This window comes from Sciurus carolinensis, chromosome 8 (genome assembly GCF_902686445.1).
Source record: "Sciurus carolinensis chromosome 8, mSciCar1.2, whole genome shotgun sequence".
Lineage (NCBI taxonomy): Eukaryota > Metazoa > Chordata > Mammalia > Rodentia > Sciuridae > Sciurus > Sciurus carolinensis.
In genome coordinates this window covers 145,915,563-145,941,030 of record NC_062220.1, presented here as the reverse complement: position 1 = coordinate 145,941,030, position 25,468 = coordinate 145,915,563, and the positions used below count along the sequence as shown (strand labels likewise).

The following is a 25,468-nucleotide window of genomic DNA, read 5'->3' as shown; positions in this document are numbered from 1 at the left end:
TACAAGTTTTTGTGTGAACATGTGTTTTCATTTATCTTGGGTACATAGCTAGGAGTGAAATCGCTGAGTCTCAGGTAACTTCTTCATGTCTAATATTCTGAAAACCTGCCACGTTGTTCCTCAGTGGCGGGCTCACCACTTTACCTCCCACCAGCCACATGAGAGGGTTCTGATCTCTCCACACCCTATTGCCTGACTTGTGGATCACAGCCAGCCTAGTGGGTGCAAAGTAGTGCCTCATTCTGGGTTTGATCTGCATTTCTCTAATGATATGAGGTCAAGCATCTTTCAATTTTCATGTACTTATTGGTTATTTCCTCTTTGGAGAAATGTCTGTTCAAATCCCTTGTTCATTTTTGTACTTGGATCATCTTTTGATTATTCTGTAGGTTAGCTCATTATATATATGATTTTCAAATATTTCCTTCAATTTTGAGGCACAAAAGTCTTTTTGATGGAGTTAGCTTATCTGTTTTTCTTTTGTTGCATCATTTTGGTACATCATTCAATTTTTAAATCATAAAAGAATATGTAATAGAATAATACTTGAATCTTTGATTATCTTGGAATGTACATGCAAAATTCCAAACATCAGAGTTTGCTATGATATACTATTGAGCAAAATCTAAGTACAGAGGCTGGGGCTGGGGCTCAGTGGTAGAGTGCTTGCCTAGCATGTGTGAGGCTTTGGGTTCAAATCTCAGCACCACATATAAATAAATAACATAAAATATTTTAAAAAAATATTTAAAAAAAAATCTAAGTCCACTAATCTTTTTGAATAGAAGACAAAGATATGGCTGGAAGCTGGGCAGGGTGGTGAACACCTGTCATCCCAGTGATACAGGAGGCTGAGGCAGGAGGATCATGAGTTCAAAGTCAGCCTCAGCAACTCAGCAAGGTCCTGAGCAACTCACCAAGACCCTGTCTCTAAATAAAATACAAAAAGACTGAGGATATGGCTCAGTGATTAAGTACCTCTGGGCTCAATCCCTGGTGCCTATAATACCATGGACTTGGGAGGCTGAGGCAGGAGGATTGAAAGTTTAAGGCCAGCCTCAACAGCTTAACAAGGCCCTAAGCAACTTAGTGAGAAAAGGGCTGGGGGCTTAGGTTGGTGGTAAAGCCCTCCTTGTTTTCAATTCCCAGTAGAAAAAAAAAAAAAAAAGACATAAGAAGTTTGTTCATTTCTGTTTAAGGAAACATAATATTTTAAAAATTTTAGGGTATATTTAAGATTATCTTTAAATATGAGTGGCAGAAAATAAAATAATAGTGGTTGATATGGTTATTCCCTGTTCATCAAAGCACCAGGCTTTTCTTGTATCGTTCCTTTGCCATCTTTGGTAAGTAGCTTCCACCTAATAGTCCACATGAATATTCATAGGAGCATTACTCATAATAGCTACAGAATGGAAAGCCAAATGTCGCCAACTCATGAATGAATAAAGAAGATGTGATCTATCCATACAACAGAACATTATTCATCCATAAAAGGAATGACGTCTGGATATAAGCCACAGGGTGGCCGCATCTTGAAAACATTGTGCCGAGTGAAAGAAACTGGACACAAAAGGCTCATGTTAGATGAGCCCATGTAGAGAAAATATCCAGAATAGCTCAATCCACAGAATGGACAGTAGGCTGATGGTTGCCCGTGGCTGGGAGGAGAATGGGGGGGCGATGGCTGTGGGATGGCGGCCCTGCTGGAATCATCTGAAGGGGTGAAAAGGGTGCCCTCCCAAGACTGGCCCACTTTGCATGCTGGGAGCTCCGAGGGCCGGTGGCCTCACGGTGCAGGTGCTTCATGCCTGGCCGCTGAGTTGCAAGAGTCAGCAGGCATGAGATGGGGAGAGGAGACTGCCAGTCTCTCAAGGTCTGGGCTCAGCAACCAGTTCGGGTCTCTGCCTTTTCTGTCCTGTTGGTCAAAGGAGTCAAGGACCCTACCCCCAGATTCAAGGGGAAGGGACGTAGACGTAGAACCCACTTCTCAAGGACTGTCAAAGAATTGATGACTATTTTAACCTCTCTTTTATTGTTATACTTTCACATTAAAATTTCATAAATGCCTCTGGGACTCATTTTATTCTTTCTTTTTTTTTTTGCGACATTAAACAGATTTGACAAATTCTGTGTACAGTGAGATGTCTGTTGACCCAGATGAGTTTGACTTCTTTCAGATTGGGTTGGATACAGAAATAACATTTTGCTTCAAAGAATTGAAGGTAAACAAATATTCATGTCAAATTCAAATTCAGATTTTCACTGGTGATTTTTATGAAGATTCAAGCTTTTCTTCTTTTCTTCCTTCAGGGAATGCTGACATTTTCAGAAGCTGTACATGTTCCTATATCCATTCATTTTGATTTTCCTGGAAAGTAGGTCCTCCTGAACTTTTTTGTTTCATTCTTTCGTTACATATGGACAATAAAACCCTTTGAATCATGGGGAAATGAATCCACATCTCAGGAATTTCTTAACTTTACTAGCAACATGTATCAAACTAAAATTTTGAAAGATGTCTCATAGCATTTTTAAATTGGCAAATTGATTGAGAAAGATACATTGTTTCTATAAAGTAAAACATTTATAAATTTGACATGCTCTGAATAAATTGTCTAATTAGAAAACTATACATGGCATAAGAGAGTTAAATCCCTAGGAAACTATGAGACTTTATATATTTCAGAGCAAAAACTTTATTTGTGGTGCTGGGAGATGGTACCCAAGGCCTCACATGTTATAGGCCAGTGCTGTACCCCTGAGCTACCTCTCCAGCCCCTCCAAACAAAAATTTTAAATGGGATTGAGTTAAGATGGATCCTTTTAGCTCTTAGGACTATGATTATTTGAGATTATTAAAGATTTCAACATGAAAGAATATGTACTATTTCTTTTTACTCCAGAATTAGTAGCATCTTCTAATGTGTTCTTAATGACCACCAGAAAATAAATGTTATTTTTGCTCTGACTCTACCTTTCTAGACCAATGGCTTTAAGTATTGATGACATGCTCCTGGAAGCTAACTTTATTTTGGCTACCTTAGCTGATGACCGGAGTCGGGCTTCTTCACCACAATCACTGTGCCTTTCCCAGACACAAAAAAGGTAAGACTGTGTTTTAACTTTGTTACTGGTTGGGGAAAGCCATGCCATCTTATTCTGAAATACTTCAGTGGCATTCTCGTAGGAAACAACTGGGACGTGAAACAGCAGGTCAGAAATTTTGTCCCAATCTGGAAGAGCGGTAGTCACACCCAACCATAATGTTGAGACCTCACCAACCTTGTATCTGATATTTGTTTTTTTCTCTTTTGATCAGAATTTAATAGGACCATCTGGTTTATCTTTGTCATCATTCAAAACTCATTTTCAGTTTTAGTGTCAAGTTTTGCAGGAAAGTCCATATTCATTACATAGAGCTCTTCTTTCTCAGGCACAGGGATGACCATTTACCTTTTGTCTATTTTTCTTTTCCTTAATAATATTGTGGTGGGAGGCATACTTCACTGTAAAGTCACACAAAGTTATAGTAGAGAATTTGGAAAACAAAGAAAAGTACAAAGAAGAAAGTAGTATTCACCTGTAATTGCCCCACCCAGAGATAGATAGCTACTGTTAACATTTTAGCTCACTGAATTTTCTTTCAGACTTCTTTTTTCTCTTTTCCATATACTTGTATTTTAAAAACAAGATTGGGCGGGGCATGGGGGTGAATTCCTGTAACCTCAGCAACTAGGGACACCAAGGCAGGTGCATCACGAGTTCCAGGCCGGCCTTGGCAACTTAGTGAGGCCCTAAACAACTTAGATTCTGTCTCAAAATTAAAAAGGGCTGGGCATGTGGCTTATTGGTAAAGCACCTCTGGGTTTATTACCCAGTACCAAAAATAAACAAAATTAATAAAAAAAGGAGTGGGGTCATGTGATGTGTTCTTCTGTATTCTGGTTTTCTCCAGAAAGTATACCATGGGTATGTATGTTCCAATGTCATTGATTATGACTTGGAAACATAGGTTTTACTTACATTTTAAAGTCTGCATCTGTACTGAACATGTACAGACTTATTTTTTAGTTGTAGATGGACACAATACCTCTATTCATTTATTTTTATGCTGTGCTGAGGATCCAACCCAGTGTCTCACCTTGCTAGGCATGAGCTGTACCACTGAGCCACAATCCCAGCCCCAAAACAGGTTTTCATGACCTCATGAAGTTTCATCCTATAGATTTCTAGTAATTTATTTAACTTTTTTTCTCACTTGATCCTGTTAACATATAACATGATGTCAAGGGAATTTCTAAATGATCATATTTATAAATTTTAAGTTTCAACAATTAATCCTGTGTTTTTTCAGTACATTCCCTAAATCTGCACTATCATTGTCATTCACATTGTACCCTTAGTTATATAAAAGATATATTTCCCCAGTGACTCGGGAGGCTGAGGCAGGACGATCGTGAGTTCAAAGTCAGCCTCAGCAATTTAGCAAGGCTCTAAGCAACTTAGCGAGACCCTGTCTCTAAATAAAAAAATAAAAAGTGCTGGGGATGTGGCTCCATGCTTAAGCACCCCTGGGTTCAATCCCCAGTACCCCTCAAAAAATATATGTATGTTATATATCAAAGTAAACAGCTCATTTAATTCTGCTAACACCTTAGGTCTGATCTGATCCAGTCAAATACAAAGGCTGATAAAAGTGGAACCAGCCAGGCCCCAGAGTGTATCTCCAGAAAAACAGCACCCAAGAGGCTTTATTCTAGGGAGTCTCCCACAAATAACCCTGCAGGGGAAACCTGTGGCAACCCTCAAACAAAGAGAGCAAATGGAGGCAACATCTTTGAAGTACCCGAAAGCAGTCTCAGCGACACAGATGAAGGGCCAGGCTCTCCATACCTCAGGAAGGTAAGAGGAAGAGGGGGGGCCGTGACTGCATCTTGGTCAAGGATTTCCACCATCAGTCTCCTCTGCGCCCTCTGCCCAGCCCTACCCCAGCCGCTTGTGAGTTAGTTTTCTTTTCTTTCCTTTTTCTTTTCTTTTTTCTTTTCTCGCTTTTCTCTTCTTTTTCTTTTCTTTTCTCTTCTCGTCTTCTTTCTTCATTCTTCTTCTGGCAATGGAAATTGAACCCAAGGCCTCGCGCATGCTTGGTGATACTGTACCTCTGAGCTACCCCTGACTCCTGTATTATTTATTTATTTATTTTTTTGATAGAGGAGATGTGAACCTAGTCTCAGATGGAGAAAAATCTGATTTACAGACCATCAATAGAAATAGTTACATTTCTCAGTCAGTAATTTCTAACAAAGTATATTCAAAGTTGAGACTTGGGTTGCTAGTTTACAAGGATTGATCAGGATCATCTATAGAATGCTCTGTGTTAATACCAACAATATGCTAAAGTCACTGAAGTAATTCTTCTGGTCACACATACTGTGCTTACTTTTTCACAGGAAACAACACAAAATCATTTTCCTGGGGCTTCAAGACCCTGAAATCCACCAAGATTGCCAGTTTCCTCACTAGGAAAAGTGATGTTAGGATTGTCAGCTCCATGAGGCCCTTTCCGCTCTCTAAAATCCTGAAGTGAAGGCTCTGTAAATAAAGTAGGGAGTTCTGTGCCTGGACATGCAGGTGCCCGCGAAGCTGGCGGTCCCCACTGGTGACTGACGCAGGCCTCACTGTGCTCCACCTGGACTGCTGTGGGCCTCAGCCAGCCTCTGTGGCCCTGTTCTCCTCCGCCCTGGTTTTCCATGGTGTGCTAAGACATTTGGTTTGTCCCTTAGGCCGACAATGAGGTGCAGGGGTTCAGAGCCCTGGAGTTCAAGTTCCTGGACTCAAACTTCTCTCTTGCCACTGAATAGCTGTGTTCACTTAGACACGTTGCTGATATTTGCCTCAGCTTGTTTGTCAGCAAAATGGAGATAATTGTACCCATTAAATGGAGTTGTGAAGAATGAGCTAATGGGAAAAACTGGCACATCAGTGCTCCACAGAGGCTGGTCATTGTCCTGTAGCAGTCTGCTGCTTCCAGAACAAGTGGGTCACTCGCTGCCCCCAAGCACTGAGCTAGAACTCCTTGGAATGGCATTCGGGACTTTCCCTGGGGCACTTACTAGCCTTCGCCTGGCTTCCTCCTTTTCTCCCCGCTGCCCCACGTGGAGCATACCACTGCAGGGTGGCGGATAGGCTTCCTCTCCAGCCAGCACCAGTTGTTTGACTGAGCAGGCTGTGTGGACAGTGGCACGGTGCTGAATCTCTGCTTGGTCATCAGTGTCTGCCATGCACGCTGAAAGCAGGGTTGTGACCCCGACAGGGCTAGAGCCATGTGAGGCTTGTCTTTCTATCACCATGTGGCCCACCCTACTAGTTGGCTTATTTAACATTTTATTTTAAAGTAATTTCAGACTTTTGAAAAGCAGTGAAAATAGTATACAGAATTTCTATATGCCCTCTGCCCCCTCCTCCTCTTTTTCTTCCTCCTTTTTTTTGGCACTGGGAATTGAAACCAGGGGTGCTTAACCACAGAGTCACATTCCCAAACCCTTTTTATTTTTTATTTTGAGACAGGGTCTTAATAAGTTCTCAGAGTTTCACTAAGTTGCTGAGGCTGGGCTTTGAACTTGAGATCCTCCTGCCTCAGGTTCTCAAGTCACTAGGATTAAGGTGTCACCATGCCTGACTTTGTATTAAATTCTTCATGTATTGGAATCTATCTCTGGACTTTTTGTTCTGCTAATCTGTTGGTCTCTGCATGTGTCAAGGTGACACTTCATATGACAGCTTCCAGGTATGTTTTCTTTCTTTCTTTTAAAAATATTTTTTAGTTATCCATAGACCTTTATTTTTAAAATTATTTATATGTGGTGCTGAGGATCGAACCCAGTGACTCACACATACGAGGCAAGCGCTCTACCACTGAGCCACAGTCCCAGCCCCCCTCAATTTGTTTTTAATTTAAACTTTGATATCAATTTACCATATCCATAAAAAGTGGGGTTTTTTGGTATTTTTTATTCCTTAATTTATTCTGCTAGGTAGATTGTGAGTTCATCGAAGGCAGACCTGAGTCTACTCATTTGTGTCTTTATAATGCATAGTCAGTAATTTGGACACCTTCAAACCTGGTTTGGTATATCCTAAGAAAGTTTTTAAAACCTCTCTAGGGGTTTCACAAAATTCCACAGTTCACTGTGTGTGTGTGTGTGTGTATGTGTACACAGCGCATGTGTCTACTAGGTGTGCTCCCTGGGGAAAGGGAATTTTCACAATTAACTCTAACAGAGTTCTGTATCTAAACAATGACCAATGGCTCCTTCGATGTAAGAGTTATACATGGTTCTCAGGGGCGGTAACATAGGGAACACACACATGCACACACACACACACAACACTGAAAAATATTTTATAATTCTTTTCCTGCCCAGTTCACATGGGATTTGAGGCTAACGTGCCCAGTTGCGTGAACACTCTCAGGGTTTCTCACTGAAAGACACGGACGGGGAAAGCTCCACTATCCAGCCCTGGGAGAAAGGCTGAGGAGAAGGGAAGCCAATGGCAGATTCAGACAGCTCTCAAACACCAAAGTCCACCCAAGCTTTGTAGTCTTCTGGGGCACCCCGACATTCCTGAGGGTGCATGCACATGACCATACACATCAATAGTCCCAGATGCTATCAGGTCATTTCCAGCCTTAGGACCTTGACCTTGACCTTGACCAAGGCTACAGCCATCAAAGGGAACTGAGACTGTCTGCCGTTATGGTCAAGGCCAGTGTGTTATTTTCCTATTGCTCCTTCCACAGATTACCAGATTTGGGCATGAAATGACACAGATGTATTATCCTGCAGTTCTGAAGGTGGGACATCTCAGAGGGTCCACTGGCCCAAATGCAAGGTGTGCGCAGAGCTGTGTCCAGTCAGGAGACTTGGAGTGTTTCTTGCCTTTTCCGACTTCTAGAGGCCACTACTTCTTGGGCTCCTGGTCCCCTGTCATCTTCCCGGCCAGCGGGGGATGGTTCTGTCCTTTCCCATTGCTCACTTGAACACTCTGCGTCCTCTTCTTCCACATCGAAGGAACTCTGTGATCACATGGGGCCCACTGGCTAGGCCAAGCCAGCTGTGAGCAACCCCGATGCCACGTGACACGACATCTTCACAGGCTCATGGGCGTAGTCCACAGGGGCACCGTCTGGTTTCTCACTGCCACCAGCCCTACCAGGCTGGGTTGTTGTTTTCTTTTCCATCCAAAGTGGCTTCGTTCATTGTGGTCACCCATTATTAAGGTCTATCTGTAACTGAATTCCAAAGTAGATGCCGTTTGTACACATTGTACATTTGCTTACAGGGTAGGTGGGCTCAACTGATACTTTAATATTAAGTACTCAGCCTGGAAAATACCAGGCTGCAGCAGTACACCCAGGACTCGGTCACAGACGTCAGTCCTTACTGACCCTTACTAAGCTGGAGCTTTCTGTCTGGAGTCAGGAGTCCACACTGCTGTCAGAACTGCCACCTGACAAGCATCCCCATCTTCTGATACCTGAAGGTGACCCGAGAGCAGGACTTACTCATTCGTGATTCCATGAACTTCCACCTGTATTTACTGAAGGCTGGTGTCCTGGAGAGTCATGCGAGGGATACTGTGGTGAGCAAAATAAACTTGTTTAGAGGCTAAAGAGGGCATAGGGAATAGGGACTAGGACATAGATATAAAAGTCACATGCCTGAACACAGGGAAATTTTTAAAAAGCTAAGTTCAGTGAAGGAGAAGTTTAGGGTGCTTTGAGATTTAAGGTGCTGAACAGCTTACTCCAGGCAGCCAGGGTGTCCTCCCTTTGAAACTGGTGCTTAACCTGAGCTGGAAGGGATAAGGAAGTGAGTTTTGTGGGGCATGTGCAAAGGCCCTGCAGCTGGAGGGGGCATTCTGGTTTCAAGAAACTGAAGCATGGCTTCTGTAGTTGGGGGAGCAGATTGCCGAGGGAGACAACAGCTCAAGGTGAAGCCACAGCAATTGGTGATGGCCGGATTGTGCTGGAAGAGTCCTGTGGATTGTAAACAGTCAAGCAAAGTACCTTGGTACTTAGTCTTTGAAGGGCTTTAGCAGGGAGGGCTGACTGCGCTGTGTTCACAGGAGGACCTTAGCCATGTGAATCGTGGGGCGTGGCCAGGCACGAACGGTCTCAGTTGGAAACCCTCAGATGAGGGGTGGAGAGAGTGGCGAGGGAGACAGCTCACTCAGGAGGCAACACGCTCCCAACTGGGTGTGGGTTGGCCACAGGGGTTGAGGGAAAAGGGAGAGATGGGGGCAGTGACTGAGGTTTGAAGGACCGGTTCAAGGCTTGAGTGTGGTGAGTGGTGGCCGTCAAGCAGGCAAGAGGGTGTGTGGACGTCAGTTCAAACTGACTCCCTGGCATGCAGATGGGCATTTCAGTCACAAGTGTACATGACATGGACTGAGGGCTGCCGGCATTTAAGGTGGTGATTCTTCACCAGGGGTGGCCTTGTCCCCCAGGGGACCTTGGGCCAAGTCTGGGGCCTTTTGGGAAGGGAGTGCTATTGGCATCGAGTCGGAGAGGCCAGCATCCTCCCATGCAGGACATGCCGCCCCTGTGATGAAGAATCATCAGGTCCCAAATGCCAGTTGTGCTAAGTGTGGGAGGGAGTCCTGGGCTGAAGGTTGGGCGAAGGGCTGGGTCACACAGGAAGGCAGGGAGGGACCACCGACTGGATGAAGGCAGGAAACAGGCACCAACTTTAAGGATGTGGCCATGTTTGGTGATCACAATTTGAAGTCTGTGGAGTGGTAGGGTCAGAGGCTTTCTAAAGACAGGGCCGAGGAGCAGGAAAATGAGAGGAGATGGCTCAGTTCACATGGCCTGCCGAAGGTCTGGCTCAGCCCCGGAGTTCTGATGGCGTCCAGGGGGGAGGCCAGTGGAGATCGCTGACCAAACTGAAGATCGTCTTGGGCCTCTGATGTCAGGGAAGGGTCTGGTTTTAGAACTAGGTGGGCCGATAATGATATCCCACGAGCCAGCACCAACAGATAGGAAGACCACATTGGTGGAGTTATGCAAGGGCCATCGCCTGGAGCACTAACTGGGCAAACTTTCACTTTGGAATAAACTGCAGTTATTTATTTTTTTTTCTCTCTCTAGTTTTCTTGCATGTTCTTTGGAGCAGTTTCTTCTGACCAGCAAGAACACTCCAACCACCCTTTGGACAGTCTGGCAATAGCAAGTGACAGTGAAGAGGATGTGATTAATGGCAGTGTCTCATTCTAGTGCTTAGTGATGGCTGAGCTGAGTCTTCGTACCGAGTGTGCAATAGATATGGAAATGGACGAGGGGCCTCTGCTCTTCTGAACGGCAGCATCGCACACAACAACCACGAGCTAGCTTGTCAAGTGTACACATGTGCTTTAAACCCATTATGCCGCCTGCGAGCAGGGAGAGCCCCTTAGTTCTCCAGCTCAGTGCGCGCTCATTCTAGTCTTTGTTTCCTGCCGGTTCTTCACGATAAACCCTCAGAAGCTAACTGAAGTGCATCAGGATGTCTTGAGTTTTGTGACTAGTAGTCAGGTATTTTATATTTGTAAACATTTGGAATTTGGTACTCTTAGAAACTGCAGAGTTAATGTAGTCTTTTCTAATGACATCACTTTTGTTCATTTTTAAAAATTATTATTATTTTTTTTCAGTGCTGGGGATTGAACCCAGGGCCTTGTGCTTGCAAGGCAAGCACTCTACCAACTGAGCTACATCCCTAGCCCCTAAAAAATATTCTAAGATTTTAAAGTTACTCCTAGAAAAAAAAAATCATTCTCACTTTTTGGAATCTTTTTGTATTTGGTAAGATTTTATTTCATAGCCTTCAATTGTTCTGATTTTCAGATGATTTTTTATTTTTTATACAGGAAAATAATTGAATGGAAGTGATGTCAAATATTTCTGTATTATCTAAAATAGTGCAGCAGCCTCCACACTCAAGAGAGCCTGGGTTTGGAGTGGAATGTGGGAGACAAATGTGTCTCTTCTTTGGCCCTTTAAGAATTAGCTTCTTACCTGCATAAACAGACTAAAAAATCTGGCACAAAAACACTGCTAGGTAATATGGTGTGCGCCTCTCCTCCCAGGCCTGTTTGCAGTCCGTTACAACCCCAGGAATGAGCCTCTGTAACATCTCACTGCTGTCTTTGGGAAACCATCAACAGGAAGAAGTGTCACCTGGCAAGCAATTGTTTTAGATTTTGTGAGGAATTTGAAAAGGTGGCTGAGTGGGTTAGTATGCTTCAGAACTGTGAACAGAGTTCTAACTGAAACCAGAATGCGTTTGGCTCTTGCAGCTTAGTAATGAGTCATAGCTACCCACAATAACCTAATAAAAACTCAAGTTCATCCCAAGATGTTTCTCAGTGAATGAAAATGGGCTTTCACCAAGCTTTTTGTGGAAACTGGCAATGCCCACATATTTTCAACTACATCCTTTCTCAAAAAGGTAGGCTAAAGATTTATGTGTCTTCTGCTTACACCAATTTTTAACACTGAATTTATGTTCCTAACAAATGTAGGTAACTACAGAGAACTTTTGCACCCAAGAGTAACCCTGTGGGCTGCTTGCTGAGGATGGAGTTTCCGATTCCCTCACTGAAGTAGACAGGGGGCATATCGTAAAGGCCTTAGCCTCGGTAGCAGCCTGGATGCAGCATGGTCTGCAAAGGGTGGCTACACAGCTCAGCCGTAAACACTTCGGGTTTTAGAACTTTGATAGAGTGCTAAGAATAAGTACACCAGTTTTTTTTTTTTTTTTTTTTGGTAGTTTCACTCTGTACCAATTGGAAGGTGCAAAGCCTCATCAGAGAAAACCTCTGTAATTCTCATTCAGTTATGAGTCCATTTTGATGAGTTTGGAGGGATGTAATGAAAAAGCTGGTGAGACAGACCTATGGCAGTTAAAGCAGTAAAGGACAGAAATGCAGACATGAAGTGCAGGTTCACTGCCAGGCTGACTAAGGAGCCTTGGAAATGGAGAGCTTGAAGAAGATCAATAACAATGTCCAGGGCTGGTACCTTGTTTAGTTACCATTCAAAACAAAAGGCGTACAGTTTAGTATAAATACTATATTTATTAAATATCTTTACAGTTTATTTAAATGTATTTACAGAACTATTCCTGCATAAGTTATATTTCAGACATCCAATTCAGGTAATTGCCTCTTGGGTAAGACAAAGAATGATAGTCTCAACAGAAAAAAGCAGCTTATTAGTATACACAGATTCAAATTTGCTTCATTATTTAGCCATCTTTGCCACAAACTACCTGCTAACAGTTAAATTCTGACATGGACACTTTTTAGTTGAGAAGTTCAGTTTACTTTTAACAAATAGAATCCAAATGTTTTCTGCTTTGTATTGTGTTTCATAAGCAGATTTTGGTTTTTCTGGTATTGTAAAATTCGTTAAGTGCAAAAATGTGATTCAGTTTCCAACTGAATTTTGTAGCTTCTATCAAAGATAGCTGGTATTAAGGTGACAAGGAACCATGAACTTATCCAAAGGTACAAACATTCACAGTTCTAGCCAATCTCACTGACCATCTCCAAAACACTCAAAACTGACTCAGCAAATCCTCACAATTCCTGCCTTGTTACTTGATGTAGTAGGTTGGTGGTACTGAAGGTGGTTTCCATCTTCGGGCTACTCTCTATCCAGAACAAATGCAGCTGACAGGAGAGAACTCTCTCCCATCTGCAAGGCTCAAAACCGAGTTTCTTCTACTCTAGACACAGCCCAACCCCCAGACACGCACACCTGGAATGGATTTGTTTGTGAGTTAGTACCCATCAACAATGTCAAGTGAGTACAGTAATTTGGGACAACTTTTTTCCCCCCTCATTTCTTCTTCCAGTTTTTAAGAGCCTATGGACTCTTATCTTCTTCATCTCTATTTGGTTAAAAAAAAAAAAAAAAAAAGTTCGTTTTCTGTGCGCAGGCAGCTTAAGTTCACAGGAAGAAATAAGGTTCTGATATGTTGAGTGCACATTTTAAAACAGAACAAAATAAAAATTTCAAGCATGTGATAAAAATATTGATTTTTATAATACAGTATTGCTTTATAAATATAGATGGAAAAGCTATAAACTTTACTGGTCTTTGGTGCATCCAGAGAGGGATAAATAATTTGCCATTTGTAAATTAGAAATCCAAATTTTCTCTTTTGTTATAAAAGTCCACTACATGAGGCAAATATGTGTGTGTGTGTGTGTGTTTACACTGCTTGATTTGAAATACAATTAACACACACATCAGGTTCAGAATTCGACCCAAGTGGTATAGCTCAGTCACACCCCTGGAAGCACAGGTGTATGACTTGGAAAATTCTATTCTGGGTCCAACGCAGCCTCTGACCAGTTAGAGGAGGAGAGTTGCTTGCTAAGCAGCACTCAACCTGACCCCGAGCAGTCATAAAACACAGTGCATGACACAAAAGGGACAGGGGAAAGAAGAAAACAAGAGTATTTATGCACTAAACTACAGGCCAGGTCCAAAGTCAATTCCACCATGAAACTCAATTCTTGCCCCATTATTTTCAGTGTCACTGGACCAACCACATTTGTCAATTTCTAACAATCATTTCTCAAAAACAGTAAGCTGATTAAACAAGTTGTGTAAAACACCACCAATCTAGCTTTACAAAGATTGTTTGAGGGGTTAAATGAGAGCAGAGCAAAGCCAACAACCTGACCAGTACTGCTCCTACCAGTAATTAAATGGAGGCATTGGAAAATTAATGCAAAATATATCCAGATCATAAGGCTACATACCTCTGACCAAAAGTAATTACAAACTCAGACAAAAGAGTTGAAGTCATCAGTCCTAGTTTGAATGTGTTCCTTTTAACCAACCCCTTCAGGATGCAACTTTCTTTACTTTTTAAATACCCAGAGACTGCAAAGAGTTTGTGCAAAATAAATACCCCGCTTGCCACATATGCATCCACACTCTAGCAGAGCATGACAATTTCTCCTTATTTAAACAGTCTCCCTCCACATCCCACCCACCCTCTATCTCCTCTACCAAAGAATTCTGTTTTGTCAAGTTAGGGTAGTTAAGGCATTCTGACGTGTAATTAAAGGTGATTCAAAATAGGTATCTAATATTATGCCAATTTAGGAATAGTAGATAAATTATTGAACGGCTTACAAATGAATAACTCATTCTTATTATAAATGAAATGCCTGTTACAAGCATGATGCATTGAATATAGTAATGACATGTACATGGTACATGTTAAACAATTTTAAATAAAACAAAAGCTTGACAGTTACTCAAATATACAGTACAAATTCACAAAACAAAATCTTTTAAAACAAGTTGAGGTAACCTCAAACACAAGTTTTAATGCAATAAACCAGGGAGTCAGTATCTCCTCTAGAGAAAAGACTTTCTGTGTTCTCCTCAAGTAGATTCTCGTCAGGTTTAATTGCATTCTCATCTATACACCAATGTTACCTGACATATATATAAAACATGGCTTTAATTTAAGGAGTTCTAAGTATATATATTTTTCTACCACCAAGTTAATGAAGGAAAAACTGACCCAAAAATATATATCTTTACAGCAGTCAACTTGTACATAAACCTTAAAAATAAGTTTGAGCCTGCAGGTAATGGGAAACCAAATTCGGGGTAGTTTTTATAAGGAAACTATACACTGCAAAATGGCTATTCAGAAACTGTAAACATTAAGCTTGATTCAGAAACCCCTACACTTCAGTTTGGGGCGATTGGAAAAGTCAGATCATCACCAGGAGTCTTCCCCTGGGGTTTCTGTGCTGCTGCCACTGCACACGTGCTCTTGCCTCGTGGACGCGGTGATTTGGTGCATGCTCTAAGAAAGCAAGGCTCCTAGGGGAAGGTCCGAGGGCTACCTGGGCAGCACGACTGTCACAGCCAGCAAAAACCCAGCTACAGTTGTCCATTCTCAACCTGTCAGGCCTGGGGCCAGAGAGGCCACCCAGGGCACCTTGCAGACAGTGGGGCAATTCCAGCCGTAACATTAAGTTTCTGGGCTTTGAGGACTTTTACAATCTTGAGTAGTATTTCCATTAGAGAATTTTGGTAAGGATGCCCCCCTCCCCCAGTAGGTCAGGCAACCAGCCTGTGATTTGGATTAATCAATAAACTGCCAAAACTTTAAATCATGGGAACACAATTAAGCATCTTTTAAAAAGCACAAAATATTTGCATCCATAGAACTACAATTACTTTTTTTTTTCTTTCGGTTTGTAACAAAAAAGCTCCTGGGACCAAGATCTTATAACCCAGAGCATACTTATAAGCTCCTGGAAAATAGGAGTTTATAATGAAAACATAAAGCCACACCCAATCATCATAACAAAGACAATGCCTGTGGAAAACATGTAACATTTCTTTTGATGAATAATGTATGTTTTCTATCAGACATATCATTATTTATGACTTGTTAGACTTAAAATCCCTTTAACACATTGTAATTTTGAATTTGCTTTACCAACATTACCCATTCTCAATACTTCAACTGCTTTTGAAAAGTAATAGGCTTTGAAAACCTCCTCGGGAATGAAGGCTGATCTTCAAATCTTGCTTCTCTTCAACTGTTGCCAGCAGATATGAGCTAGTGAATGACAGTAGTGGTTCTCAACAAAGATCTCAACGGGTCTCAAAAAGACAGGCAAAAGGCTTACATCACTGGCCGTTGAGATCAGTGGCAAAGAAACGTGGTCCTGCCAGCAGGATCAGCACACATGGCAGGGAAATTGGGACAATGAAAGGAAAGGCAGGAGTCGACAGCTCAGCGAGTCAGTCTGTATACTCGGCCACTATGGAAAGAAGGACGGTGATGTCATCTGGCTTTCCACCTAAAACAAGAATGAAAACCTATCAGTACATTTTAAAAAGAAAAGTCAGTCAAAACTGTGGGCCTACATAAGCACTAGAGTTGGGTGCCATGGCACATGCCTGTGATTCTAGCAGCCTGGGAGGCTGAGGCAGGAGGATCGTGAGTTCAAAGCCAGCCTCAGCAACTTAGCAAGGCCCTAAACAACTCAGTGAGACACAGTCTCTAAATAAAATACAAAATAGGGCTGGGGATGTGTGGCTCAGTGCCCCTGAGTTCAATCCCTGGTACACCCCCTCCCCAAAAAAGTATTAAGAGACAAATGCTTGCATTTCAGGCCAGTTGGCTAATCAAAAATCCCTCACAGAAAAAAATGGCCACCACATCTTCTGTTTACATCATCACAGAAAAGACAAAATCTGTTACGGTAACTTCAGCCTGAGGAGAAAGTTACATGCTTCTACCACTATCCTAATTTGGACAAACATACCCAGTGTTTTGAAACTAGGAATAGCCTTGTGTTCTAATCTGCCAAACTGCTATGGCATGTGGGTTTTTTTTTCCTTTTTTCTATTTTAATATTTCCTGGAGGGCTAAGAAACGCTCTACATGTCATAATATTATATCAGCGAGAGCCTGACCAACCCCACTACTCTGATATGCTAGCACCAACATGTCGCCTAGACTGAGCTCCGAGACTGGCCTGCTCCCAAAGTCACAACATGTAGCAGACAGGAGGACTCTTCAGTCAAGGGCAGTTTCACATTGCTTCTCTTTTCAAAATCTGCTGTGGCAATTTGGCAGGCAAATGCTGTCAACGAGTCCCACAGAGCCAGAGGAAGGGAGAAGAGAAATGTCAGACACGTGAAGGGCAGAATGTTAAACTGCTGGAATGTGCAGGCCCTCCAGGCAGAGCTCCGAGTCTCTAGGGCTCAGGTCCAAGCAGTGCAGTGGTGGCAATAAAGGGCTTCAGGTTCCGCCTGCCTCTGTAGCCAATAAAGTTCAGCCCTGAAGGGCACCCAATGGGAGGACACGGGACATATCCTTGCTTGTGCCCTCCTAACCTTGCTTGAAGGCACAGGCTCACAGCTAGGGGAGGACAGTGACACAGTCTCACCCACAGCCAGAAACTCCCACTCTACTCTGTCCCAGTTAGTCCTTACGATGTTCCCAAAGAATGCTTACCTCTCACATTCAATCCGTTGTCACATGCAAACTGTGCGAAAGGTGACATATAATTTGGGTCATAGGCCAGCTCATGAGCTTGCTCAGCAATGCTCCTTGCAGTCTGTTGTATACTCTCATAATTTGAGTTCTGAGATGAAAGGATAAGGGAGTTATTTTTACCACAACACCTCATATGATTTCTGCATGCAAGTATGCTTCTTATAGACGTCACTTTTTAAGATAGTAACATCTATCTAATCTTCTACCATTTAAGTTTTATTCTAGTTAAGAGAAGACAGTAAACGTGGTGCCTTGAGCAATGTGCTGAGCCCACTGGTGCTCCCTGCACACCTCTCACAAAGACCTTGGCTGGGATGGTCTCTGGCCCTCAAGTTTGACTTTCTACTTTTATGCCCCCATTTGAAACTCTTAAGGTATTCTTGTTAAAATGGGATGGACTGAAAAGGTGAATTCTGATAGCATTTTCATGATGACTTCAAAAGTCTCCCTTGCTTGAGAATGCAGCCCAGCCAACTGCAGTTTGCTCTCCAAGTAAGAGTCACCAGCTGTCCCACTGAAAATATCTTTACGGTTTTACATCATGATGAAAGACGCCTGTCTAGCTGTGTGACCTTGAGCCACACCCTTGTCCTTGCTGTTTCAACTTTCTCACCTGCAAAATGGGGATGGGAAAACAAGGTCCTTTCAGCTTTAACATTCAAAGAGCTAACACATTTCAGTCTAATAGTAATAATAGGCCTCAGTTTCAATGCCCCTTCCCCCAAGAGGATTTTCCTGACCGATTTATCAAGGCGTGACCTCTTCATTCCCTTATCCTGCTGTGCATCATTACTATTTACCACCAACATTCGCCTACTAGAACCTAAGCTCCAATGTGGTTTTTGCTCACAGAGCACAGTACCCGTGACAGGTAAGCACCTAACAGTTACTGAACACACAGACATGGCATGATGCTAAGGATTCCCTTTACCTGGTCTGGGTTAATTGTCCCTGTAACCCTGTAAGACAGGACCTTTATTACTCCACATTTTATAGGTGAGGAAACTATTGTTCAATAGTTCAAGAAGCTTATTCAAAGTCACAATAGATAGAGGTAAGGACTTAGAAAAGACACATTTTTCCCAGAGTTTTGACAAAGTCAGGAAAATAGGGGCAGCCTAATTTTCTCCTTGTTCCCATCTATATGGGAGAAGCCTGAACTGTTCATTACTGCTGAGCTCAGGTCACATCAAGGCTCCTAGCTGCCTGCTTTCCTTGGCTGGCTCTGGGATGGCTATTTCTTGTCTTTTCCAGTTTTAACTCCTGCTGGGTGTGTTATAAGAATAAAAAAAGAAAGAGACAACCAGTAGTCAACATCATTAAAATACAAAGAAAAATACAAACAAGAAATGCCCTCATCTGGACTTTTCCTACTTTAATTACCCCACTAAATGCTTGGGTGAGAAGCCTCTTTTCCCTTAAGTTCTCTTGTGAATATTTAAATGTATAATTTTTATAATTGCTTGGAATAGCAGAAATATTATTTTCCTAACGTTCACAAAATAGTCCTTTCCAAAACTACAAAGACATAACACACATGACTTAATAAAACTCAGTCGCTCAGAGAGGGCAACTTTCCAGGGGTTAGCCTTTGAGTTAATTACCTTTAACTTTTTAAGCTCTTGAAGGATCATATAATCAGGCATGTTGTCAAAGAGTCCATCTGTCGCTGTCAGGATAATGTCTCCTAACTGGACATCGAAAGATGTGCTATCAGCAGCGTCTGGGCTGTAGCAAGGACAGGATAGGGCAAAGTTAAGGAAGTCCTGTAGAAATGACATAATTCAAAGGGTCCTACAGGCATCATTTTATAATGCAATGAGGCTTTAAAATGCAGTTTAAAAAAAAAAAAAAAAAAAAAGGTCATTCTGAAATTCCTAACCTTGAGGAAAATTCATTGAAAACTCTGATGTAAATGTTTCCAGCAGGGCACAGTGGTGCACACCTATAATCCCAGTGGTTCAGGAAACAGAGGCAGGGGGATCTCAAGTTCAAAGCCAGCCTCAGCAACAGTGAGGTGCTAAGCAACTCAGTGAGACCCTGTCTCTAAATAAAATACAAAATAGAGATGGCGATGTGGCTCATAGTCAAGTGCCCCTGAGTTCAATCCCTGGTATCACCCCGCCACCCCACAAAAAGTTTCCAAAGCTTAATCTATTTAATCCCATTGTTCCAGATGTGGAAGACCTAAAAGCTTAGTTGAGCAACAATATACCATTTATGGTAACTCTGAAACAATGTTTGCAGAACCAAAAACTTGGGACTTAATAGGTTAACTGAAACCAACAAGTAAAACTGAGTCTGATGATTAGTCACACATAGCTCAAGAGGAGGAAGGCTTCTCTTCTGAGTCAGATCTAGCACACTCTACAACCTTGGGGGAAGTGACTCTTCATTTCCTACTTCTTCAGTGCCAAATTCCATCCTGTCTTACTCACTTGCACTTGTCAGTTCCCTTGCACACACTCTCAGGATGCTGCATTAGTCAGGGAGGGATGCTGGGCACCCAGGAGAAGAGTGTGCCTATCTCTTGCGAGGTCTGTAACAAAGTGCTCACCAAGCACTGGTATTTATGAGTGTGATGGCACACAGACCCTCAAGAAACATCTGCTGCATGACTGAACGACGAAAGAAATCAAGAATGTCCTCCAAAGTGGGAAAAAACTCTTCAAGATATTGTTAAGGGAAGAAAGCATGGCACAGACAGTGTGTAGCATATGCAACTACTTCTGTTTAAAAAAAAGGGGGGGGGGAGGAGACACTGATGTAGACACTCCTAAATGCAGAGAAACAAACTGAAAAGAGTCACAGAAACAGCGCTGCCTCTGCAGATTGTGTGGCTGGGGACAGATAGAAGGGAGTTTTTCACTACTTTTTTTGTGTGCACAGTTTTTAAAAAACGGATAGGAAGCCAGGAGCGGTGGTGTACGCTTGTAATCCTGGTGACTCAGGAGGCTGAGGCCTTAAGCAACTGAAGAAAAGCCCTGTCTCAAAATAAAAAATAAAAAGGCTGGGGATGTAGTTCAGTGATAAAAGTGCCCAGGACAATCCCTAGTGCCAAACTAAGGAACACCACTGACACAGAGACACACACAGAGGTAGATCTTTTTCATCACAATGCATGATGAAAACAGACATAAGAACAGGAGCGAACCCCAGTGGGCCTTTGAGGCTGATTCTCACCCGTTTCTCCACCTTCACCACTTTGGGGCCTCCAAGGAGAGGGAAAGATGAGATGTCTAATAATGTGCCTTAACCTATAATTAAGGAATAAGTGCAAGGAAAAAACTCAAGGCACTGACCCAGATGGGAGTGGCCAGAACCAAGGCACCCGAGCTGGAACACGCAAACCCCTACACTTACATAAATGTTATAGAATATGTAAAGACATAAAAACCAACACACACTATGCCTGGGGATCTACACAAAGTTCACTCAGAAGGTTTTTGGTTCATCTTTGCTTGACTGAGGAAAGAAGTGGTGCATCTAGAGTTCAGCAATGTGCTTCTTTGTAGGGAACACTTACACGTTTATGTAACAAATATTCTGTAAGAACAGTCACTAAAGGAAAACCTCTAAGTTAAGGCTGAAATACTATTTTATAGAGAAGAGTGTGCAATAACTAAAGAGAAACATGCAGTAGGTAGGAAACACACACACACTTGTAAAAGTAGTGGAAACCAGGTCAACTCCTCCTGTAGAAGAGAAACAACACAAGACACTCCTCTGCTCAGTCTTTGAAAACCAATCAGGTTCTAGAAGTGTAGATTAATGACCAGGTTGGCACTGATGCTCTATTTTATGCTGAGGTTTTTCTTTCCCCAGGAGTGGCCTTTGCTATTCTGCCTGTGAGAGACTTGCTCCCATTGGACAGTTTTTCCTCTGCTAATACTCCCACCCATGAGCTTGGTGTTCTGCCAGCTGTAGTTCTGCCCATTCTGATTGAACATACTGTGCTGCTGGAAACTTTTGACTGCACTGAAACATGAGCTGCAATCACATGCTAGCAAGCTGTCTCTGGGCTTGAGGGGAAGCCACCTCTATCTACCTTGCTGGCAGGTTGGCAGAATGCAGCTCTTAAGCAGGCTGCCCCAAAGACAGCATGTGTGATCCAGCAGGGCTGCTCCAGCACTCAAAAGTCAAAACAAGAAGCAGCATATCAAGGAGAATTAAAGTGCCATTCTCCAAAAACTGTTAGCTGAACTGGGCGTCTACTGAGGATGTGAGGTCTCCCCACTCCAATAAAGCTAGTTATCACTGTGTATGACAATTGAAGAATAAAATATTCTTCTAATTATGATAATCTGCTTAAATCTGAAAGTACTTCCCATTCTCTAAAAGTCTGCAACAGACTTTTAAATGGGCAACACCAAATATTTAATTATATAATGTGTTCATTTCAGATTTGAAGAAGGCAGAAATAATCACTTTATCTTAATTTGGACTTAAGATCTGGTTAAATAAGAGCTAGTAAGCAGAAAAAAACAAAAAGGCACTTGGTAGAGTGGTTCTGTTTACAAAAGGTTCATTACCCATTTATGAAGTGCCAATGTTTGTGCCAGATCCTACAACTTTGTTAACACAGTGAAATCTGAGACTGTCTTAGCCTTACTCCAATGTAAGAAAAGTGAGAACATTAACTCGAAAAAATTCTAACTGTATGGGGAGGTTATTAACAATTTAAAAATGAACTGAGAGAAGATGTCAGGAAGGAAAAGAGAATACTTCAATGACATTATCACAGACCATATGCAGGACAAAACCACTTCTGACTGTTTCCTGCAGTTCTACTGGATGTACAAAAAAAGGCCTGAGAATCAGGAAGTTATTTATGTCTGTGAGCTTCCCTAACAATGTATGCAAAACGTTGCACAGGCAGTGGCATGCATGAACAATGACTCATTACTCTAGCACAATTTAACAGACACACTGCATGTACTAATGCATGCTGGTATTAAAGACTGATACCTGAAATACTGTTTTCATAGTCTTGTCAAATGATTGATTATCTATCAGAATTCAACTTGGCTGTTACGAGTTCAAACAAAATACCTTTCAAAGTTCAACTAGAAGGTCCTCATTATGAAAGCATTCTGAGTCTTCTTTTTTCATAGGAAAATGGAAAATGTCTGTTCCCTATTATATGCGGGGGTGCAGGAGGGAACCTGTGGATGAGCCACATCCTATTCAAATGTAATGGCTGAGGGGAGATTACCTGTCACTTAACACAACTCCCTCGGCTTCTGGGGGAGCGATTGAGAGCTGGAATGGAGTGTTGAAGTAATGCTGCTGCTCATCTGATCGGTGCACAACTTCGCCGCCCCTGACAACCAGAAAGCCTGAGTCACCCAGGTTCGCTGTGTGTAAGCGGTGGCTAGTTCTGTCCAGCACCACGATGCAGGCAGTGCTGCTACCTAGAAACAAAATGGATATCCATTTATTTTCTTTCCCTAGGCTGTCTCTGCACACACATTTTTATCACAGAACTCCGAAGAATATCATATTTGAATTTATATTCGAATCTCTTGCCTAAATAGGACTTTTCTTTTTTTCTTTTTTCTGTGGTGTGGGGAACCAAATCTAGGGCCTCATGCCCGACAAGCGCTCTACTGCTAAGCTCTGCCCCTAGCCCAAGACTTGTTTTAGTTATGCTCTATACCCACAACAAAAGTCAAAAAATAATCTGATCAGGGTCAACATGGTGGGAAAAGAATAGGGTTGGTGTAGCTTGGTGGCAGAGTGCTTGCCTAGCATGCATGAGGCCCTGGGTTCCACCCCAGCACCACAACCACCTCAACAACAACAACAAAAAATGATCACATTATACATAGTAAGTGGGTCATTGAAGATCTCAATTCTTCCTTTGGCAGAAGTAGGCAACGAAAAATGACTAGTATTTAATCACACTATTTCATTTCACTAGTGCAATCTATAATCCATGCCAAATGTTCAAATGGGTGTTGTTACTAAGTTTTAATACTCAGAATCAGAAAGTTAAATTTTCCTGACACTTCTCATTAGTCACTCAGGAAGCCTTCTTCACAAAATGCAGTAACATTTAAGACAGGGCACATAGCAATTTTAAACCAGACTTCCATCTGTTGCAGTCATGAACAACTTTTATTGAAGACTAATGACTCACTATGAAGTAACAAGATCAATTTTCACAGGTAAGCTTGTTCACTTTATAGAGACTGATGTTCAGTGGGAAGAGGCCACATTCCAAGCATTCCCACAGAGCTCTGTTCAATTCTGCTGCACACAACGTGCATATCCCTCCTCAGACCGAAAGGCAGATTGTACAACTAGACGGGACCTCTTTTCAACTACTAAAAGTTAAACCTAGACTTATCTCTACCAGAAAAATGTGCAGTTCATCAAGAAATAAATGTAAATGGTCTTTAACATATGAAAAAATAATCAGTTCATCAGGATTTTAGCTTAATAAGAGTTAAAAGAAGGTATTGTACAATTGGTGATGTAACTAATATTGGCCCAAGTATAGGGAATGTGATCGCTCTTATTCTGTGGTGGTAAGGAGTAAAATTGGACCACCTTTCTGAGGGCAATATCACCCTGAAAAATGTACTTGCCCTTTGATTGAGCAATTCTATCTATGAGAATTTATCCCAAGAAAATAAGACATGCAAGTAAGACTTAAGTACAAAAACAGTGTTTAAGATTAGAAAGAACAAGAGGGGCCCAGGTACATGTCTGTAATCCCAGTTACTTGTGAGGCCAAGGCAGGAAGATTTCAAGTTTGAGGCCATTCTTGGCAATTTAGCAAGATCCTGTCTTAGGCAGGGGGTGGGTGGGGGAGTGGGGGGTGATTGGGGGTTAAGAAAGAACTGCAAATAACCTAAACATCTAAAATTAAGACTGGTTAAATAAGTTACAGTACATTCCCATACTGCAAGGCTACACACCATCAGGTAATATTAGAGAAACACAGATTCTGGAGTCAATTGGCCTGAGTCCTAGCTCTGCCACTTACCAGCTATGTGACCTGGAGCAAATTACTTAACCTTTCTATGCTTCAGTGTCCTCATTTACAAAAATAAGAATTACACTAATTACCTTAGTCTCAAAGGATTAAAATTGGTTAAGTCATGTTAACATTTAAAACAGATACCTATTTGACAGTCATTAAAATTGTTAAATATATGTGGAAAGGAAAGATTAGGGAAGTTAGGTGAAAAGAGTAGATTACAAACTAGTATTAAGGTTTCCTTTAAAAAATAAAGGGTGACATCAAAACTTAAAGAACTATATCAAAAAGTGAAACTTACTATAAGTAAATTAAAGAAAAGCAGCACTAGGCAAAGTCTAAACTATTAAAATGATAGAGCAAAACAAAGCAAACAGACTGTGGAACTGGCTGTGTGACACCCAACGTGCCAGTGTCTTCTAGCAGAGTGCCTATGGGTAAGCCACCTGTTCTCTGTAGGCTTGTTTCTTCCTAACAAAATGGGGAACAAAATTCCTCTGTACCTACCTCATGGGGCTCTGTAAGCACAAAGTACACTCAAATGCACTTACCATTATTATATGCATAAACATGAAGAAAAATATCTGAGATCATTATAATCTTAAATTTTCTTAGTGGGATTATGGGTATCTAATTCGTGTTAATAATTTTGTCTTAAATGAAAATATATAACAGTGTAAACAACTTAAGTCTAAGCATCCTTCTCATCCTTAATGTTCAGAAATTCCATTTCCTTGTTATCTATAGTACATGCATTAGAACTAACCTGACATTATTGCTAAGCTACAAGTTCCTATCCCTTAAATGTCCAAGAAAAAACAAACGAAAAAAACCCATGGGTGATGTAACTAATTAATAGTGTTCTCAAAACCTGCTCCACAGTAGCGCAAGATTACCAGTTAGTTTTCCTTCCTAACTTAACAAAAACTCTAATTTATCATTAATAGAATGCCACACAAAAAGATCTTCTGAAAGTTGATGGAATTAGATCCTGAGAATGAAAAATGACAGATGAGTAATACAGTCTTGGAAATTATACTGCAGCAAGGACTGATGTTGACTCACTATTACTCACTGACAAACACAGGCTTTTTGCTATCCCTGTGGCAGTAGCCCTCCAGGTTAGAACCAAAACACTCCTCCCGAGCTCTACAGTATCTAAAGCAACAACAATGAACCCAAGCCCAGCCTTGCAGAATCATCTGGGTTTGCAGTGTATACTTTCCCTTTGCCTCCTCAAATTAGTGGTGTGTGCATATGGCTCAGGCCTCAACAGCCTAATATTGGGAGAAGAGCTCATCATTCTTATGTGTTTGGAGATAAACAAGCAAGGGGAAAAGTGGCAAAAAAAGGAGGTGCTGAGAATGAGTGCTGGATGTTC

General features: G+C 41.8%; 2 protein-coding genes across 4 annotated transcripts in view; one reads left to right on the top strand and one right to left on the bottom strand.

Moving 5' to 3' along the window:
• Window positions 1-11,353, top strand: part of Rad9b (RAD9 checkpoint clamp component B) — a 30,997-nt gene extending 19,644 nt beyond the window's left edge. For 2 of the 3 annotated variants that reach the window (XM_047560359.1, XM_047560358.1), the window contains 5 exons: window positions 2,119-2,225; window positions 2,314-2,378; window positions 2,986-3,108; window positions 4,662-4,905; window positions 10,154-10,697. In XM_047560359.1, the coding sequence (XP_047416315.1) occupies window positions 2,119-2,225; window positions 2,314-2,378; window positions 2,986-3,108; window positions 4,662-4,905; window positions 10,154-10,279 (665 nt within the window). In that variant the 3' untranslated portion in view covers window positions 10,280-10,697. Of the gene's footprint in view, window positions 1-2,118; window positions 2,226-2,313; window positions 2,379-2,985; window positions 3,109-4,661; window positions 4,906-8,399; window positions 8,409-10,153; window positions 10,698-10,911 lie in introns of those variants that run through there. The other variant, XM_047560357.1, reaches the window with a different exon arrangement.
• Window positions 11,354-12,095: 742 nt separating this feature from the next.
• The window catches only part of Pptc7 (protein phosphatase targeting COQ7), a 37,073-nt gene continuing 23,700 nt past the window's right edge, over window positions 12,096-25,468 (bottom strand). Inside the window, exons 3-6 of the mRNA XM_047560917.1 lie at window positions 22,315-22,513; window positions 18,704-18,827; window positions 17,058-17,187; window positions 12,096-15,894 (exon numbers count right to left, since the gene is read on the bottom strand). Coding sequence (XP_047416873.1) covers window positions 15,836-15,894; window positions 17,058-17,187; window positions 18,704-18,827; window positions 22,315-22,513 — 512 coding nt within the window. The 3' untranslated portion in view covers window positions 12,096-15,835. The remainder of the gene's footprint in view (window positions 15,895-17,057; window positions 17,188-18,703; window positions 18,828-22,314; window positions 22,514-25,468) is intronic.